The 19881-nt window shown below is 41.0% G+C and overlaps 1 protein-coding gene and 1 long non-coding RNA gene across 2 annotated transcripts; one reads left to right on the top strand and one right to left on the bottom strand.

The window, feature by feature from the left end:
* Positions 1-216: 216 nt before the first annotated feature.
* LOC119486713 (acidic mammalian chitinase-like) lies at positions 217-5210 on the bottom strand. Its single transcript, XM_037767025.1, has 8 exons — positions 4978-5210; positions 3762-3812; positions 2714-2879; positions 2462-2586; positions 2251-2374; positions 1471-1653; positions 1218-1334; positions 217-1083 (listed from the first exon to the last, which is right to left on the bottom strand). Exons 1-8 carry the CDS (start codon positions 5208-5210, stop codon positions 325-327), a joined length of 1758 nt encoding a protein of 585 aa, XP_037622953.1. The 3' UTR covers positions 217-324.
* Positions 5211-14985: 9775 nt separating this feature from the next.
* LOC119487687 lies at positions 14986-15431 on the top strand. The gene is made up of 2 exons (XR_005206763.1): positions 14986-15139; positions 15264-15431. It is a non-coding gene; the product is annotated as an uncharacterized LOC119487687 (long non-coding RNA).
* Positions 15432-19881: the final 4450 nt, after the last annotated feature.

The following is a 19881-nucleotide window of genomic DNA, read 5'->3' as shown; positions in this document are numbered from 1 at the left end:
TTATGCACAGTAAATTAAAAAAATCAATAATGAGTTGCTATACAGCCTGTTTCCACACTATATTGTGTCTTTTATCTCACAAAAACCTGATAGACAAAGAGCAACCAACACAGAACAAAAAAAACAGAAAAAAAACAAATAAAATGCACCAATATTAGTCTGGGAAACTTGTGGTATTTTATTGATGTATTATTTTACTATTATTAACATATTATTTTTATATTTATTCACATTTAGATATACATATATGCAACATCTGTATATAAATAGCAACAGGAAAACCCACATACAATTAGATACCCCAACAATTACATAGGCCTATATTTAGGGAAAGTTACAGCATTTGCAGTTTGCTTTATAGACCAAACTTGTTGGGCAATGTTGGAGGTAAGCCATTCCGTTAGCACAGTTGTAATAAGTGCTTGGGTCAGCAGGGTTGGGATGGAGCCCATTGATCCCTCCAGGACAGAGGTTTGCAGAAGGTTTTTCAGTTGTGGTAGTAGGAGTGGTCTTGGTAGCGGGAGTGGTCATTGGTGGGGAATTGAGAATGGTTGGTGGATGGTCACAGCAATTGCAGGATTCTTTAAAGACCAAATTTGCTGCGCACCATTGGAGGTAGTCTCTTCCGTTAGCACAGTTGTAATAAGTGCCTGGGTCATCAGGGTTGGGATGGAGCCCATTTTTCCTTCCAGCACAGAAGTTTACAGAAGGTTTTTCAGAAGGTTTTTTAGCCTTGGTAGTAGGAGTGGTCTTGGTAGTGGGATTGGTCTTTGTTGTGGAAGTGAGGGTGATTGTGGGATGTACACAGCAACGGCAGAATTCTTTAAAGACAGAATTTGCTGCGCATTGTTGGAGGTAGGCTAGTCCGTCAGCACAGTTGTAAAAAGAATGTGGGTCATGAGCTCTGGGGTATTGCCCATTGACTTGGCCAATACAGGGGTTTTCACAAGGTTTTTTCAAAAGACTTTGCACTTGGCTGATGAAGGGGTAGTTGCCCTGCTTACAGAGCTGTCCACTAAAGTCATCCAGGTCCAACGACCAGACAAAGGCTCCTCCAAATTCGTTAGCTTTTAGGTAACAGACCTGAGAGGAGGAGGAACAAAACACTTCAACAGTTGAAGTCATGTTGACAAAATATCTATTTCACCAGATTTGTGTCCAATCGGTCATTTGGAAAGGAATCACTGAGCAACAGTTTGAATGAAACAGATGATTACCTTATTAACAAGGCTGTATTGGTTTTCAAATCCAACCCACTGATTTCCCTTAGCGGCATATGGAACTCTCTGATCAGGAATAGACTGGATTGCAGCATGAGCAAGAAAAGGGCATATCTGAAAAGAAGGGGTCAAATGTCACATTTAGACCTAACGTGTTAACATAAACAGAAATGTGATAAACAGTAAAAGCGGTTAGCCTATAATAAGGCTATTGATATAAATTAATTATATTCAAAGCTTGCAGTTTTACCTCATAATAGGCCAAGAATCCGGCTGTGCTGGTGTATGAGCCTCCTTCACCAGGACCCTTAACTGGTGCTCCAACACCACTTGATACAGAGGAGAGCTCAAAAGTTTCCCCAAATGCCGCTAACCCCAGGTTTAGCTTTTGTGCAGGTGCTCCCAGGTCACGCCAGTACCGCATGGCGTAGTCCTAAAATGTGGAGAAAAAATAGAATTACTGTATCGCGGTTGTACGCCTCCGCCAACCAGTCAAGTTGCAGTTTACATCCACTTCTGTCCAAAATGTGCTCACGTCATCATTTTATCCTATTAGACATTTCTCTCAAATTGTCATAATTAGCATGTGAATTCTTCAGTTATGGCCAAAAGCGTGATTTGTGAAGTCAACAGTGAGCTTGACCTGTGACCACCAAAATCAAAATCAGTTCATCCTTGGGGTCCAAGTGGACGTTTGTTCCGAATATGAAGAAACGTGCTCAAGGCGTTCGCGAGATATTACGAGAATGGGAAGGATGTGAGGCCCCAGTGACCTTGAACTTTGACCACCAAAATCTAATCAGTTCATCCTTGAGTCAGGGTGGACATTTGTTTCCAAATTTGAAGAAATTCCCTCAAGGCGTTCCGGAGATATTACAAGAATGGACCGGACGTACGGATGAATGGACGGACAACCCCAAAACATAATGCCTCCAGTCAAAGCTATTGTTGGTGCAGAAGCATAAAAAATACGGACATCTCTAAATAGAAAGGTGTTTAAGCAGTTTAAAATGTGAATCCCTGTACTCACAGCGTTCAAGTAGATATGGTCTCCAGTGTCTTTGGATCCCTTGAATAAGGGGCTGTTATGTCTTGTGACAGTTTCCTTGGGGCCGTGAAAGTAAAATGTCAGCACATTAATGAAATCCAGGTACCTGTTTAAAAAGCAGAGGAGATCAAGTTCACCAAAACATGACAACTTCTTTATCATAATGACATGAATGACAGTAAATGAGCATTACATGGCAATCTGTGCGACTTCATAACTGGCATCGATGGTTGCCTTCTCAGCAGGGACACTAGCGGTGACGATTAATCTGTCACGGCCTGTTTGTTTCACCTCACCCACAAAGGCCTCTTTGAGCTCCTATACAACACAGAAACATGGTTCAGTCTCCATTAAGTAACATCTTTGTTCATATTTTCATACACGGCGTATACAGTATGTCATATTTCTGACAGTGTGTGTCCCAGAAGAGAATTCAGGATCTGACCTTGCACAGCAGTGTGAATCTCTGCTTTTCCTGTTGATGGCTTCCAGCTCCTCCGGTGTACCTCCAGATAAGGTTTAGCCCATCGAACCCATTGTTTCTCAGTCCTATGATAGCAGACCGGATGAACCTTGCTCTCCTTGGTTGTGTTGACATCATTTCACTGAATCTGGTAAACATTTGAAGAAAACAGTGTTCTCAATAAGACACTCCACCTACTGCATTTAAGGGTTCTGTTTTAATAGCACAAACTCAAAGAGCAACGTAAAGCACAAAATCATGTATGCAAAGACAAATATATAGCCATAGGCAAATGGTCTGGATACCATGCTTTTCATTCAGCTAAAAATAAATGATATATTAGGTTATATTAAGTATCAGTAAAGTACTATTGGTAAAAATGTAGGAGTGAAAAAAAATATATATTTTTTTTTCTATGGGCCTTAAGTCATTAATGAAGTTTTATTCAGAATGCAAACGCCAAATGGTTTGCAACATAAACTAATTAATTAACTTCATCATTTACTTTTTCATGGAGACTTTTAAACATAAAAAATAAAATGATAACAATTTCAATTTAATCTTGCAAACACAAATCCAATTGGTGTTTTCAGATACCGAGACTACCGACCACTTTTATGTTCACATATTTGTGTGATTATTTCCCAGCAACTTGCTGTTGGTTTCACATAATATAATGAAAGTATCTGGTATAAATACTGTATACATATGCCTGTTGAACTATGATAAGTGTTTATTTGCATTACTATGTTATTGCTAAAAATTTACATCCCGTATTTTGTTTGTGTGTGCGCAGATGGAATCATGAAATTCATTTATTTATGTAATCAAATACCAACATCTCATCTTTTGCTACCCCATTTATATGAAACCATGCACCATGCATGTTGTGCAAAGCATAAAAATACAGCATGAATGGGGAAAGCAAGTTTCATGGTCAGAAAAATACTAACATGTTGAAGTGCTGCTTACAGTTGTCTTTTTTTGCACTGACACCAAAAAGGCCTAAATGTTCTTGCGAGTAACTTACTTTTGTAGGTCCAAGTCACCAACTGACAGCAGGGTTTTGAGCTTTGGATTTCTGTGGGAGCATCAAAGTTCATTAATGATTGTTTAACAAAACACAAAATTCAACTTTATTTGCACAATATTTAAAGTGCATTCAGAAAATATTCAGTCCCCTTCACCTTTTCCCCATTTTGTTATGTTGCAGCCTTATGCTAAAATTGTTTTAATCATTTTTCATCATCAATCTACACTCAATACCCCATAATGACAAAGCCAAAACAGGATTTTAGAAATATTTGTTAATTTATAAAAAAGAAGAGACCGTAGCTTTGGTCTCCAGGGCCGGAGTCTCTGGTGTACTCTGCTCCTCTGCATGCCTTCACTCACACACTGCGCTCGTTCTCACTCGCTCTTTCGCTCTACTCTCACGTGCATGCGCGCACACTACACACTGCAGAAGAGGTAGTTTAGCTCTGAGAATATCTAGTGAATGTACAGTGGACGTTTGTGCAGAAATAACTGCTGCAGCTCCTCCAGACCAACAGAGGTTTCCCGTGTCTTGTGAAGAGAGAGAAACGTTATCGTCTCTGACCAAAACTCCGGTGTCTCCCCAGTTCCCTCCGGCCGCGGTGGGAAGGCTGAGGCCGGAAAAGCCAACACTAGGATCAGCATTGATTCATGGAGAGACCTTCGTCTGGTGAGCTAACATTACTGCCAAGCAGGTGAAATATAGAGTGATATTGTGGTTTTAGCTGACGTGTGTCGCCTCACTGTTTTGAGCGATGCTCGTTCATGTCTATGTAGAACGAGGACAAGCTTGAGCACAAGCAACAGGACGCTGACTTTCGCTGACTTAACGGCCACAGGTGTCGCTGTTAACAAGCAATTTCTGATTCTTACAAACAGTCCCTTTAATGTACACATCCAACCTGACAGAGCTTGAGAGGATCTACAGAGAAGAATGGCAAAAAATCCACAAATCCTGGTGTGCAAAGCCTGTCGTGTCATAGAAGACTCAAGTAATGTAATCACTGCCGAAGGTGTTTCAAGTAAGTACTGAGTAAAAGGTTTTTTCTTTTTGGTAAACTTCTAAAATTTTCGCCTTGTCATTATAGGAGTATTGAGTGTAGATTGATGAGGAGGAAAATGTATTTAAATGGTTTTATCATAAGGCTGCAACATAACAAAATGTGGGTCTGAACACATTTTGAATGCACTGTATAGGCTAAAGCACTGACCTGGTTTTGAGTGTATTAAAGGCCAGGTAGTTTTTTTCTTCATTTGTATATTTGGGGGCCAGCCTGTATCCTTGGTCAATGCCAGCAGAGGCATAGATCAGATGGGTACACAAGTTTGGATCGATATCTGAAACCGTGACCTTCGCGCCATCCACTCTATCTCTAGCCTTGCTGTCATAGGAACACACCAGCCTCAAGGAAGAGGCCGAGGCTGAGACATGGAAGAAAACCATGATGGTTTGAATTAGTTTTTGAAGACATCAATTATATCAAGATTTTTTCCATCAACAATTGCTAAATTATGGGCATTGTTAATTTGCTAGTAAGAAGGTTGATTATGATTAATGCATGTTATAAACTTACCCAAGCTGGCGATGACCAAACAGAGACCTTCAAAGGGACAGACTGATTAGTATTTGGTTTAAAAACAAAGCTTAACAGATCAGTTCACCCAAATTACAAAAATAAAACCCCACAGGTTTTCTCTTCTACCGTTCTGTAGCATTACAGATAGGTTTGCTTGTATTTGTCTAGGTCAGGGGTCCGCAACCTTTACTATCAAAAGAGTAAATGTACAAATGTACTACGGAGTATTAAGGCGACATTTAGGGGGGAAAAATTGGAGATTTCCAGGATAAAGTCGAAATATCACGAGAAAACATTTGTAAAATTAATTGAATTGATTATTACTTTATTCTCATAATACTATGACTTTATTCTCGAAATCTCCGATTTATTTTTTTCCTCAATGTGGCCCTAATACTCCGTTGTACCGTCGTACCATGGACCTACAACAATGATAAATAAAAATGAAAATGTAATGTCTAGGTTAATGAGATATTACTCTCTGAGATTTCTGCAGTCACCCCAATACATTGCAGGTGAGTTTTGTTTTACATGTTAAAATTTCAAGAGGAAAGTTTATTAATCATGAATATCATTTATTCTATACTCTGGATAATCCACACAACACACAGCGTTGGTTATCCAGAGTATAGATTATATTTACTCTCACTGTGGGTAAACAAAAATAAACAATCTGCTTGTCTAGATATGACTTGAGGTAAGATAAGATAAGATAAGATAAGATAAGATAAGATAAGATAAGATAAGATAAGATAAGATAAGATAAGATAAGATAAGATAAGATACCCTTTAAGGAAACATGTACTTGACCAGCATGCCTTACTTGCAGTAAGAGTGAGCTTGCACATGTTGCTGCTATGTGGATAAGCAGAAAGAGAGGAATTTGATTAATATATAGTTGGTAATATATATACACACAATTATTAATAAATGAAACAAAACCTCACACAAAGCTATTATTATTATTATTATTTTATTGTTCACACAAAGAAATAAATATCAAGGCAGAAAACTGCACATCTTTCTGCACAAACTCATCCCCTGTTTGTGACAGCTGCTTTTCTTCAGTGTCAATTAGCATCGTCTTTAATAAGTAGGTCAAAACATGTTGCAAAACAGGATGGTTGGCTGTATACGAAACCACCTACTACATACTACTGACGAACGCAGTATGCAGTATACAGTACATACTGCGTACCTCAGTAGTATGCAGTGTGTGACGGTTAAAGTGATGTATTTTGCAGTATGCTATACAAGGCTTTAGCCTTCAAACCAGCTCTTAAAGCACTGGACAAAAAAAACTAACGCGTACCACTATGGTAATATTATCCAAAAATACAACTTTGATTTTCTTGTTTATGTTGTGCTTGTTTACTTTATAAGATACTGCAGGTTTAAACTATTTATTCTAACAGCTCATAATGAAGTCAGACAAACAAGATCATCGACGAGAGGAGACGGGAAATATAAAACATTGATCCACAAAATTTACGTTACTCAAACTGCTTTTCAGTTACAGCAACTAAACAGTGGACTGATCTCCCTCCAGATATTAGAGTCATGTTAAAAAGGGTCATGTACATGGTTGATTTCTCACCTCAAAAACTTTCAGAAGTGAATTTAGTGATGAAATAGCAAAAACACAAGTCGTTTTTGACTTCTGTTGTTTTAACCGTAGCCTGTAGCGGTCCAGCGCTTTGCATTATGGGATACAGTAGGCGAGATAGACTGGTCCAATGCATACTGGAGATTTTTTCCAAATCAGTACGACATCCGGGTATTTTTTGGTATTCTGTAGATTTTGCTTTCGTTTGCATACTACATACTACATTTTGGCCAAACCAGTACGTACTACTAGTACAGTTCAGTCAGACAACTCATGTTTGAAATGTTTAGTTAAACAGCGAAACATTGTTAGAGTTTGGGGTCCAGACTCCGACCTCATCACTCCCTGCAGATATCATTACATGAGATATTGGGAGTGAGGATTAAACATATTTCCCCCGTCGGAGCCTGCAGGTGGATGCTGGGGTGGTGGTGGGGCAGAAAGAGCAGGCAGCGGCAGTGTTCGTGCAGGGCAACAGCAGCATTGAAGAAGCAGAGGGAGAGACAGGGAGTTTTGCAGCTTAAATAGACCACCTAATTGGAAGGTTGCATTTGGTTTATGGCATTGAGAATGAGGCATGTCACATGTGTATGTAGCAGTGCAGCTCGAGTTGACTGACTGAACTAGCTCGCAGGCGTCGCTTCATTATGCGGATTAGATTACAGCCGTTGTCACTCAGATTAGTTTAATTATCTTTTTTTGGCAATGCTGATGTGAAATTATTGTGAGAAGGTTGGCTGGAAAACCACAGCTGCACCATCACATAGTCAAACCCGAAGCACCTGCTTCCGAAATATTCCTCTTTTTCCTGGACCCATGATGTTTTCACTTCGCTTTATCAGGTGTTACAGTACACACTCAAAACTTTTAATACATTTAAGCAATTACTTTAAATCCTGATCACCTAATTTCTCTTTTAGAGAAAAATGTAATGATACAGCTATCAAATAAGGACCAAAAGTATAGGATGTCCATTGGGAAGGACGTGGCGCTGCAGCCAGCCACACACACACACAGCGTCATTCTAACCATATATATATAAATGAAGGTATGAATCGGAAGACACGAGAAGAAGAACTACTCTCATAAACATTTCCAAATTTATGAGCCAACTGCTGCATTGTAAATCAGACTTCGTTCTTATAGTTACAGCTCTGCATTTCAGTAAAGGTTTGTTTTTTTATCCCATAAAACATGTGATATCAGATTTGGTCTGATCTGACTCGACAGGTGAGATACTGTATGCTTATAACCAATCAAGTTTGATCAATTAATTGCCTGTGTCGTGCAGCAGCATTGATTTAAGACGGATCGCAACATGTATAAAATTGGTAAAACACTAAATAATAATAATAACATTAGGTATATCAAAATGAAAAGAGAAAGTCTTCCCAGTGCCTGCTGGTGAGTAACAAGGAAACCAGTCAAAAAGTGGTTTGTTAAAATCAATGAAAAGAGTAAAAGGGATACTTACAAATATAGTGGTGAAAGAAGCATCTGCTGTCTCTCTACTCTGACTGATACTGTGTCTGACAAAATGTACGACTGTGATGCTTTTATAGGTAGACAGATGACATGGTTTGGCAGTTAACTATAGGGGTAGATATAATTACTGTTATGTTCCATTGTCAAAAGCAATTGTGCAATGTACGGAATCTGGGTCAACATAACAAAGTCATCTATGCCAGGTCCTATTCACTTTCCTATTCACCGGAACAACATGACACCAACATATACACATTTCTGTCTGTTGAGGAAGTGTTTTCACTCTAATAGGGGGACTGAGAACCTTGTAGTCACCAGTATTAATGTGCACCAGAGATTGATTCAGACTACGTAAAAGCTGTTGATTTTGATTAAGCTGAGTATGTAGGTAAAGAACAACAAATGGACCGATTTTGAGCTGTCATTTGCTTGTAATTGCCAGCATAAAACATTATATCTATACAGAGAGACCAGAAAAACAGGACAATTAGCACAAATCAGACACAATATTTAAACAGGACCATACAACATAGCATTAAAGGGACTGTTTGTAACTTCTTACACGTATAAAATCATTGCGGGTCGGTGTTCCATGCACGCTCGCGTGTGGCTACGCTGTTCAGACTCAGACTCCAACACAAACTACACGGAAGCACCAAAACCGCAAAGTTCTTCCTGGTGAAGCCCGTCTTGTAAAACAGTGTTGGCCGCGGGCACCTAACCAAATACATGAGAATTAACCTAGATAAACACTTAAGGTGTGATCAGTCTTCACACCACAAGTCTGGGCATGATAATTGTGAAAACAATGTTGCATAGCAGGATGGTTGGTGCTCAGCATAGTTTAATGATCTATTTTAGCAATGCTGATCCAAAAATAGTTTTAGAATACTGGCTGAAATCACAATCGTACCATCACATAGTCAAACTCAAGCACCTGCTTCAGAAATATTCCTCTTTTTCCTGGACCCATGATGTTTTCACTATGCTTTATTTGGTAATACAACACACAATCAAAACTTGAAATAGATTTAACCAATTTCAAAAAAGAAATTTGGCTTCTCGACACATCCTGGGTGCTTTGTGTCTCTGGAGGTTCGATGGTTTTAGCGCCTCATTTGACAAGATTTCACCACATTCAACACATTGTGCCTTGGGCTCAGCATCACTGCCTGCCATTACGAATCCAAATTTAATATATTCAGGGTCATATTTCCTCACCACACGCTTCGGAGCTTTTACTGGCGCAGGGTTGTCTCCCACATCACTTTTTTGCTTTAAAAACTGATCCATTTTGTCTCACTGCATCCGAGAACGTTAGCTAGCTAACAGTGGCAAACACGTTTGTCTCTACCTGATGATGTTCGGTGTTTTACACAAGGCCTGTTGAAGGAGGTTGGGTCACACTTAATCAACGCGTCTTCGGGGTACCGCACATGCGTAGTAATATCTGCTCTGCACCATCGATTGCAGATTCGCAATTTAGAAATTGAGGCAGAAGTTAGGACACGGGAGCTTGATGTAGAGGCCATGAGAATCACTGCCAATCAGTCCTTAAAACTCTCGTCAGAGGAGAATGTACAAACATATAACGTTCAGAAAACAGGTTTTGATGTAAGTAACATAATGCACTCGTGCCAACATTTCGTGAGTCAGAGGTTGATTCTTACTTCAGTGTATTTATCCTGTACACCTTTTCACGTAGTTAACTTCATGTCTATAAACACTAGGTTTATTGGTTGGTGCCAACCCTTGTATGTTTTGTACACCGCTGTTTTTTAGATAATTTAGTCAGACTTAGTTAGGCCCGGTTTTGATTTATTGATTTTGTTAATTTGGCACAACCATTTTGTCCCTTCCTCCACCACATTATTTTCAACCTTTAGTCATCTTTAAGAAACACCTTTTAACTTTGCACTTCACTCTGACTTTGTCTAATTATTGGTTGTTTGTTCAGTTATTGTTCCACCTAGTGGACGTAACACCTGTGACCATCAAAATCTAATCAGGTAAGCTTTGAGTCCAAGTGGACGTTTTTGCCAAAATTGAGTAAATTTGCTCAGTTTGAGATATCACGAGAATGGTATGGATGTGAGTTCACGGTGACCTTGACCTTTGACCACCAAAATCGGTTCATCCATGAGTCCAGTTGAATGTTTGTGCCAAATTTGAAGAAATTCCCCTCAGGCTTTCTTGAGATATCGTGTTCACAAGAATAATCCGGACGGACGGACAAACAACCCGAAAACATAATGCCTCCAGCTACGGCTATTGCCGGCGCGGTGGCATAAGAATAACAATACAGCTATCAAATGCCAAAAGTATAGGAAGGTATAGAGTGGGAATGACATGGTGCTGCAGCATATACTATCTCTCTACTGTGACTGACAGATGTCTGACTGCACTGTTTTTAAAAAGGTAGACAATCGACAAGGTGTGGCAACTAGCTATAGGTAGGAATAATTACTGTAAACTTATAATGTTGTAAACAATTCTGCAATGTATGGAATCTGGATCAACATAACAAAGTCATCAATGCCGGTGTCACGGGTCCCAGGGATGGATGTCGCCGTAGCAGAAATGTAACCTGTATGAAGCAGGTAGAACAGGAGCCATGAGGACATGGTGCGTCTCGTTTCCTTCCAGATTGCTTCTGAGGAAACAGCAGAAGCGGGCGCTCTCTCACCCGTACCCCGGAGCAACTGAAGTGAACACGAACTACTTCTTCTTTAAAACTGAATCATCACTCCATTAATGCAAGGAAAATAAATAAATGTCCAAACATAAAAGCACATAAAGACCCAAGATTATTAGTCAAATCATTACTCACAATTTTATCACTTAGATGTGGCCAAACTGTCTCAGGTGCGCCACACCAGGTCCTATTCACTTTGAATTCAAATTGTATTAACTGGAAGAGCATGAATCCAACATGTCCAAATTTCTGTCTGTTAAGGAGGTGTTTTAACTCTAATAGGGGGACTGAGAACCTTGTAGTCACCAGTATTAATGTGCACCAGAGATTGATTCAGACTACTTAAAAGCTGTTGATTTTGATTAAGCTGAGTATGTAGGTAAAGAACAACAAATGGACCGATTTTGAGCTGTCATTTGCTTGTAATTGCCAGCATAAAACATTATAGTAGATAAGTTGGGGGTACCCTGTACACCTTTTCACGTAGTTAACTTCATGTCTATAAACACTAGGTTTATTGGTTTGTGCCAACCCTTGTGTCTTTTGTACACTGCTGTTTTTTTGATAATGTAGTCAGCCTTTTGTTTCTGTTGTTTCTAAAGAAGGCAGAGACTTAGTTAGGCCTGGTTTTGATTTATTGATTTTTCCTATTTGGCACAACCATTTTGTCCCTTCCTCCACCACATTTTTGTCAACCTTTAGTCATCTTTAAGAAACACCTTTAACTTTGACTTTGTCTAATCATTGGTTGTTTGTTCAGTTATTGTTTTACCTAGTGGACGTAACAAGTGGGGGCTCGTCCGGGATCTTTCTCTATTTTCCCTTGAACAACTCGACAACCAAGTTGATTATGATGAGTCACTGTGGTAGTTTGCAATTTGGTTAAAGATGGCATTTAATCTTCAGAATTTTGTAGATGGTCCTCATTTGGATAAAGTGGAGTCATGTCGTAAAGATGATTTGCTTAGCATTGCGACACACTTCAACATTGCAGTGTCAAGATATAGTGTTAAAAAAAGAGATAAAAGCTAAGTTAATAGAAAAACTGGTTGTGTTAAAGGTTCTAGTGGTCCCAGGCAACCCTGATTCCTCTGGTGATGAAGGTTCACTTGACAAAGGTTCTCTAGCAGAACCAAAGACTCCCAAGGAGGAACGGATCGAACCAACTACTCCTCTGAAGAAATTAGTTGAAGGTGATCCTCCTCCTGCAACATTGCCACGTTTTGAGCCTTTCTCTCCAGGCAGTCGGGGTTCTAGTGTTGATGCCAAGCTTAAGGTTCGTCTGGCTCGCCTTCAATTAGAAGCACAGGAGAAGGAGATGGTGCGCAAGGCAGAGTTTGACCATCAATTGCAGATTCGCAAATTAGAAATTGAGGCAGAAGATGGATACGGGAGCTTGATGTAGAGTCCATGAGAATCACTGCCAATCAGTCCTTAAAACATTCGTCAGAGGAGAATGTACCAACACATAACGTTCAGAAAACAGGTTTTGATGTAAGTAACATAATGCACTCGTGCCAACATTTCGTGAGTCAGAGGTTGATTATTACTTCAGTGTATTTGAAAGGATTGCTACTGCACTAGATTGGCCCAGGGCCATGTGACCTATCTTATTACATTGTAATTTATTTGGTAAAGCAAAGGAAGTTGTGTCATCTCTTTCGTTGCGAGACAGTTTGACCTATAAAGTTCTTAAGGAGTCCATTTTGCGTGCCTATGAGCTTGTGCCAGAGGCCTACAGACCGAAGTTCAGGAACCATAGAAAAGCTGATTGGACAGACATTTGTTGAGTTTGTATGTGAAAAAGGTGTTTTCTTTGAAAAGAAAGTGGTGTGCAGCCAATAATGTTAAGGAAGAACTTTGAGTCCCTCAAGACCAGCAGCCAGTAAAGATTCTGAGAGACATAGGAGGTTCCCAGTCAATTATTTGAGCAGGAATCTTACCATTTTCTTCTCTCTCGTCATGTAACTCGAGGGCAATCGTACAGGGTGTTGGAATGAGTTCTATACCAGCTCCTTTACATATCTCTGGGCTGCCTCTCTCTCTCGGACTCATTCTACCGAAGCATTTGACTTGTGCAGAAATCTGATTTTGGTGTGAAATTAAAAGATAAGGTTTGTGGTGAGGAGGTAGAGGGGGTAGATAAGTTGGGGGTACCCTGTACACCTTTTCACGTAGTTAACTTCATGTCTATAAACACTAGGTTTATTGGTTGGTGCCAACCCTTGTCTTTTGTACACTGCTGTTTTTTTGATAATGTAGTCAGCCTTTTGTTTGTGTTGTTTCTAAAGAAGGCAGAGACTCAGTTAGGCCTGGTTTTGATTTATTGATTTTTCCTATTTGGCACAACCATTTTGTCCCTTCCTCCACCACATTTTTGTCAACCTTTAGTCATCTTTAAGAAACACCTTTAACTTTGACTTTGTCTAATCATTGGTTGTTTGTTCAGTTATTGTTTTACCTAGTGGACGTAACAAGTGGGGGCTCGTCCGGGATCTTTCTCTATTTTCCCTTGAACAACTCGACAACCAAGTCGATTATGATGAGTCACTGTGGTAGTTTGCAATTTGGTTAAAGATGGCATTTAATCTTCAGAATTTTGTAGATGGTCCTCATTTGGATAAAGTGGAGTCATGTCGTAAAGATGATTTGCTTAGCATTGCGACACACTTCAACATTGCAGTGTCAAGATATAGTGTTAAAAAAAGAGATAAAAGCTAAGTTAATAGAAAAACTGGTTGTGTTAAAAGTTCTAGTGGTCCCAGGCAACCCTGATTCCTCTGGTGATGAAGGTTCACTTGACAAAGGTTCTCTAGCAGAACCAAAGACTCCCAAGGAGGAATGGATCGAACCAACTACTCCTCTGAAGAAATTAGTTGAAGGTGATCCTCCTCCTGCAACATTGCCACGTTTTGAGCCTTTCTCTCCAGGCAGTCGGGGTTCTACTGTTGATGCCAAGCTTAAGGTTCGTCTGGCTCACCTTCAATTAGAAGCACAGGAGAAGGAGATGGTGCGCAAGGCAGAGTTTGACCATCAATTGCAGATTCGCAAATTAGAAATTGAGGCAGAAGATGGATACGGGAGCTTGATGTAGAGTCCATGAGAATCACTGCCAATCAGTCCTTAAAACATTCGTCAGAGGAGAATGTACCGACACATAACGTTCAGAAAACAGGTTTTGATGTAAGTAACATAATGCACTCGTGCCAACATTTCGTGAGTCAGAGTTTGATTATTACTTCAGTTTATTTGAAAGGATTGCTACTGCACTAGATTGGCCCAAGGCCAATCTTATTACATTGTAATTTATTTGGTAAAGCAAAGGAAGTTGTGTCATCTCTTTCGTTGCGAGACAGTTTGACCTATAAAGTTCTTAAGTAGTCCATTTTGCGTGCCTATGAGCTTGTGCAAGAGGCCTACAGACCGAAGTTCAGGCACCATAGAAACCTGATTGGACAGACATTTGTTGAGTTTGTACGTGAGAAAGGTGTTTTCTTTGATAAGTGGTGTGCAGCCAATAATGTTAAGGAAGAACTTTGAGTTCCTCAAGACCAGCAGCCAGTAAAGATTCTGAGAGACACAGGAGGTTCCCAGTCAATTATTTGAGCAGGAATCTTACCATTTTCTTCTCTCTCGTCATGTAACTCGAGGGCAATCGTACAGGGTGTTGGAATGAGTTCTATACCAGCTCCTTTACATAACTCTGGGCTGCCTCTCTCTCTCTGACTCATTCTACCGAAGCATTTGACTTGTGCAGAAATCTGATCTTGGTGTGAAATTAAAAGATAAGGTTTATGATGAGGAGGTAGAGGGGGTAGATAAGTTGGGGGTACCCTGTACACCTTTTCACGTTGTCAGGCCCTCTGCCTCATCCTAGCCAGCAGGCCCTCTCTCTCTCTCTGTGTGTGTGTGTGTGTGTTTGCTGTGCTTGATTGCAGGAGTGGAGTCTGGTGTGCAGGGGTTGTGCTGCAGCTGCAAACCGTCATCAATCTACTCTACAACAAATACTGGTCTTCAACTTCACCACGCTGCCAGATTGTAGACTCTGTTCCCAGTCTAGTTCAAGCCTGTTATCTGAAAATCTCTAGTCTGTTTTTGTATGATTATCTCATACCTGTTTTCCTCTGCCTACAGCAGCACTTGGCCCAATTCCTGCCTCCATTCCACTCCTACCTAGCACACAGCTCTGGATCTCGGGACACAGCTCCCCCCCCCCTCTGCCTGCAAACTCACCTGCCTTGCTCTACCCAGTTCTCGCCATCATAAATTAAGTATTGGAAATAAATTATTTCATTGCATCTATTACCTGCCTCAGTCTCTGTGTTCTGCACTTGGGTTCACTAACAGTACGATCTGGCCAGCAACATGAACCCAGCAGACACAGACTCTGAAGATCACTTGGATTTTTCCTTATTCAAAAATGCCCTCTCAAGCCAGGGCAGCCTTCTGAGCCAGCATGAACAAGTTTTAAGAGCCCTTTCTGACAACAATCAGGCCATGTTAACTCAGATCAGTCTCCTCTCCAATAAAGTAACGGCTCTCACAGCTCAACTCGCCCAGGCCATTATTCAGCCCACTCCCCCTGCGCCACCTCAGTCTCCAACTCCCGCAGCCTATGGTCCAGTTTTCAACCCCACCCCTGCTCTTCGTGAGCCTTTCGTTCCTGCCCCTGAATGATATGATGGAGATCTGGGCTCCTGCAGAGCTTTTCTAACTCAATGTTCCTTAGTGTTCGAACAGCAGCCCCTCTCTTATGCCACTGATCGCTCCCGCATAGCTTATCTGATCAACTCCATGACGGGATCTGCTTGTGCCTGGGGATCTGCAGTGTTGTAGAGCCGGTCAGCCCTGTGTTTTTCTTATGATGCCTTGATCACAGACATGCAGAAAGTTTTTGACCACCCAGTTTGAGGTAAAATGCTGCTAAACGTCTGCTCACTCTCCGACAGGGATCTCGCAGTGTTGCGGAGCTAGCCGTTGATTTTTGTACCCTCAAGACAGAGAGTGGATGAAACGATGAGGCTTTGCAGGGGGCTTTTCAGAACGCTTTAAGTGATGTTCTGAAAGATGAACTTGTGTCCTGTAATGAACCAGAGTCCCTTGACGAACTTGTTTCCCTCTCCCAGGTCTGGAGAGCTTTTTGTTCCACCCTGGTAGCCACCTCCAGCCTTTCTTCTTGATATCATCCACAGACCAACGGCCAAACAGAGAGGGCAAATCAAGAAATGGAGTCCGCGCTCCGCTGTGTCACCTCCTCCAATCCATCCTCCTGGGGCTCCTTACTTCCCTGGGTGGAATATGCCCATAACACCTTGCCAAACGCCTCCTCTGGTATGTCACCCTTCCTTTGTTCCCTTGGTTATCAACTTCCCTTGTTTCCTGCACAGGAACAGGAGTTGGCTGTTCCCTCTGTCCAGTCCCATATGCGGCGCTGTTTTAAGATTTGGAGACAAGCCAGGACCGCTCTGCTCCGTTCATCCACCAGAATGCAGAGTCAGGCTAATTGTCGACGTACCCCTGCTCCCAGCTACAACCCCGGACAGAAGGTTTGGCTCAGTTCAAGGAATCTCCCTCTTAAAGTGGAATCCAGGAAATTGTCTCCCCGATTCATTGGTCCATTTGAGGTTGAGTCCATTATTAACCCTTGTGCTGTTCGCCTCAAGCTTCCTGCCTCGCTCCGCATTCACCCCACCATTCATGTCTCCCAAGTCAAACCTGTCTCCTCCAGCCCTCTGTGCCCTCCCACTCCTCCCCCTCCTCCTCCCAGATTGGTGGATGACTAGCCGGTCTACACAGTTCGACGGCTGCTGGATGTGCGCCGTCGGGAGCGCTGTTGGGTCCCAAGTCTCCAAATCTTAGACTAGTCTCTGGTCCGGGATTTTCATCGGCAACATCCTGACAAACCCAAGTGTGCGCCATGTGGCGCCCGTAGAGGGGAGGGTACTGTACTAACACACGCAGTTAACTTTATGTCTATAAACACTAGGTTTATTGGTTGGTGCCAACCCTTGTATGTTTTGTACACTGCTGTTTTTTAGATAATTTAGTCAGCCATTTCTTTGTGTTGTTTCTAAAGAAGGCAGAGACTTAGTTAGGCCTGGTTTTGATTTATTGATTTTGTTTATTTGGCACAACCATTTTGTCCCTTCCTCCACCACATTTTTGTCATCCATTAGTCATCTTTAAGAAACACCTTTAACTTTGCACTTCACTTTGACTTTGTCTAATCTTTGGTTGTTTGTTCAGTTATTGTTCCACCTAGTGGACGTAACACCTGTGACCATCAAAATCTAATCAGGTAAACTTTGAGTTCAAGTGGACATTTTTGCCAAATTTTAAGAAATTTGCTCAATTTGAGATATCACGAGAATGGTATGGATGTGAGTTCACGGTGACCTTGACCTTTGACCACCCAAACCAGCAGCAGTTGAATGTTTGTGCCAAATTTGAAGAAATTCCCCTCAGGCTTTCTTGAGATATCGTGTTCACAAGAATGATCCGGACAGACGGACAAACAACCCGAAAACATAATGCCTCCAGCTACGGCTATCGCCGGCGCGGTGGCATAAGAATAACAATACAGCTATCAAATTCCAAAAGTATAGGAAGGTATAGAGTGGGAATGACATGGTGCTGCAGCCACCAACACATACAGTATCACTGAAGCATATACTGTCTCTCTACTGTGACTGACAGATGTCTGATTGCACTGTTTTTAAAAAGGTAGACAATAGACAGGGTCTGGCAGTTAGCTATAAGTAGGAATAATTACTGTAATCTTATGTTCTAAGCAATAATGCAATGTATGGAATCTGGGTCAACATAAATTCAAATTGTATTACATGGAACAGCATGAATCCAACATGTCCAAATTTCTGTCTGTTAAGGAGGTGTTTTAACTCTAATAGGGGGACTGAGAACCTTATAGTCACCAGTATTAATGTGCAACAGAGATTGATTCAGATTACTTAAAAGTTGTTGATTTTGATTTAAGCTGATTATGTAGGTAAAGAACAACAAATGGACCGATTTTGAGCTGTCATTTGCTTGTAATTGCCAGCATTTAAAAAAACAGGACAATTAGCACAAATCAGACACAATATTTAAACAGGACCATACAACATAGTATTAAAAGGACTGTTTGTAACTTCTTACACGTATAAAATTCGTGTCCCATGCGCACTCGTGTGTGGCTACGCTATTCAGACAAGACTCCAACACAAACTACACGGAAGCACCAAAACCGCAAAGTTCTATCTGGTGAAGCCCGTCTTGCAAAACAGTGTTGGCCGCGGGCACCTAACCAAAAACATTTAAGGGACATTCTCCATGAGTATTGACCTAGAAAAACACTTGAGTTGTGATCAGTCCTCACACCACAAGTTTGGGCATGAGAATTGTGAAAAAAATGTTGCATAGCAGGATGGTTGTTACTCAGCATAGTTTAATGATCTATTTTAGCAATGCTGATCCGAAAGTAGTTTTAGAATACTGGCTGAAATCACAATCGTACCATCACATAGTCAAACTCAAGCACCTGCTTCAGAAATATTCCTCTTTTTCCTGGACCCATGATGTTTTCACTAAGCTTTATTTGGTATTACAACACACAATCAAAACTTGAAATTGATTTAAGCAATTTGAAAAAAAGAAATTAGGTAATCAGGATTTAGCGAAAACTAGAATTGGCACCTCGCGGTTGTATGCCTCCGCCAACCTGTCAAGTTGCAGTTTACATCCATGTCTGTCCAAAATATCATCACTTCAGCATTTTGTCCTATTATACATTGTGTGATATTGTCATAATTAGCATATGAATTCCTGTGTTATGACCAAAAACGTGTTTTGTGAGGTCACAATGACTTTTGTCCTGTGACCACTTAATTTTAATCAGTTCATCGGTGAATCCAAGTGGATGGTTGGGACAAATGTAATTAAATTCCCTAAATGCGTTCATGAGGTATCGCGTTCACAAGAATGGGACAGAAGTAAGGTCACAGTGTCCTTGAACTTTGACCTGTGTTACGTGCCTGCAGGGCCAGGCAGGCCTGCAGAGCCTTTCTCCTGTTCTGTTCTTTCTCATGGGGTACGTTCCAAAGCTCTTAATTTTCATTTCCTCGCTCGTCGATCCTCGCTTGAACCGGAAGTTGTTCTGGTGCGCCATCTTGAAGACCGTTCCAAAGCCCTTATTTGTGCATCGAGGATCGAGGATCGAGGATCGAGGAGGCTTGCCGGAGGAGCTATGAGCGAGGATACATCAGTATATCCTCCACGGAAGTCTTTTACCGACCGACACGCCCCCTTATTGGATATCAGTCACTGATTGGACGCTGCTGCCGATCAGACTGATCTGATAACTTTACCTCTCAACATCACTGGAGTTTCATACCGGAGTGAAAACAGATCACAGATTAAACGTTTTATAGTTTAGTTGTCTTCTGATTCACTATCTAGTTATAATCTGTGTTAACTGAAGCTCTGAGCAGCAGCAGAAGGACCTGCAGTATCTCTCCTTCACACACCGTCAGTGAAGCAGCCTGACACTGAGAGGGGTTTATAATACCTGACAAACTGACTTAAAATAACTTTATTTATTTATTAGAATGATTTTTCTTTTCATTATCTGTTATTTCCCCCGTTAACTTTTATTAATGATACTATTAAAGTCAGAGAGAAAAGGAGAGTCTGTCTGTCAGCAACAAACACCTTTTACATCATTTATCCTCATTTCCATTCAGTCACATGAGGCTGA

Source organism: Sebastes umbrosus, chromosome 4 (genome assembly GCF_015220745.1).
Source record: "Sebastes umbrosus isolate fSebUmb1 chromosome 4, fSebUmb1.pri, whole genome shotgun sequence".
In the NCBI taxonomy this organism is placed as follows: Eukaryota; Metazoa; Chordata; class Actinopteri; order Perciformes; family Sebastidae; genus Sebastes; species Sebastes umbrosus.
This window is presented reverse-complemented; position numbering and strand designations above follow the sequence as displayed.

Coding starts and splice junctions, on each gene's coding strand:
- LOC119486713 (XM_037767025.1), bottom strand. CDS start 5,210: ATGGTTTTCTTCCATGTCTCAGCCTCGGCCTCTTCCTTGAGGCTGGTG. Junction 2,880..3,761: donor GGTGACTTGGACCTACAAAA/GTAAGTTACTCG, acceptor AATGTTTACCAG/ATTCAGTGAAATGATGTCAA. Junction 1,335..1,470: donor GATTCTTGGCCTATTATGAG/GTAAAACTGCAA, acceptor CCTTCTTTTCAG/ATATGCCCTTTTCTTGCTCA.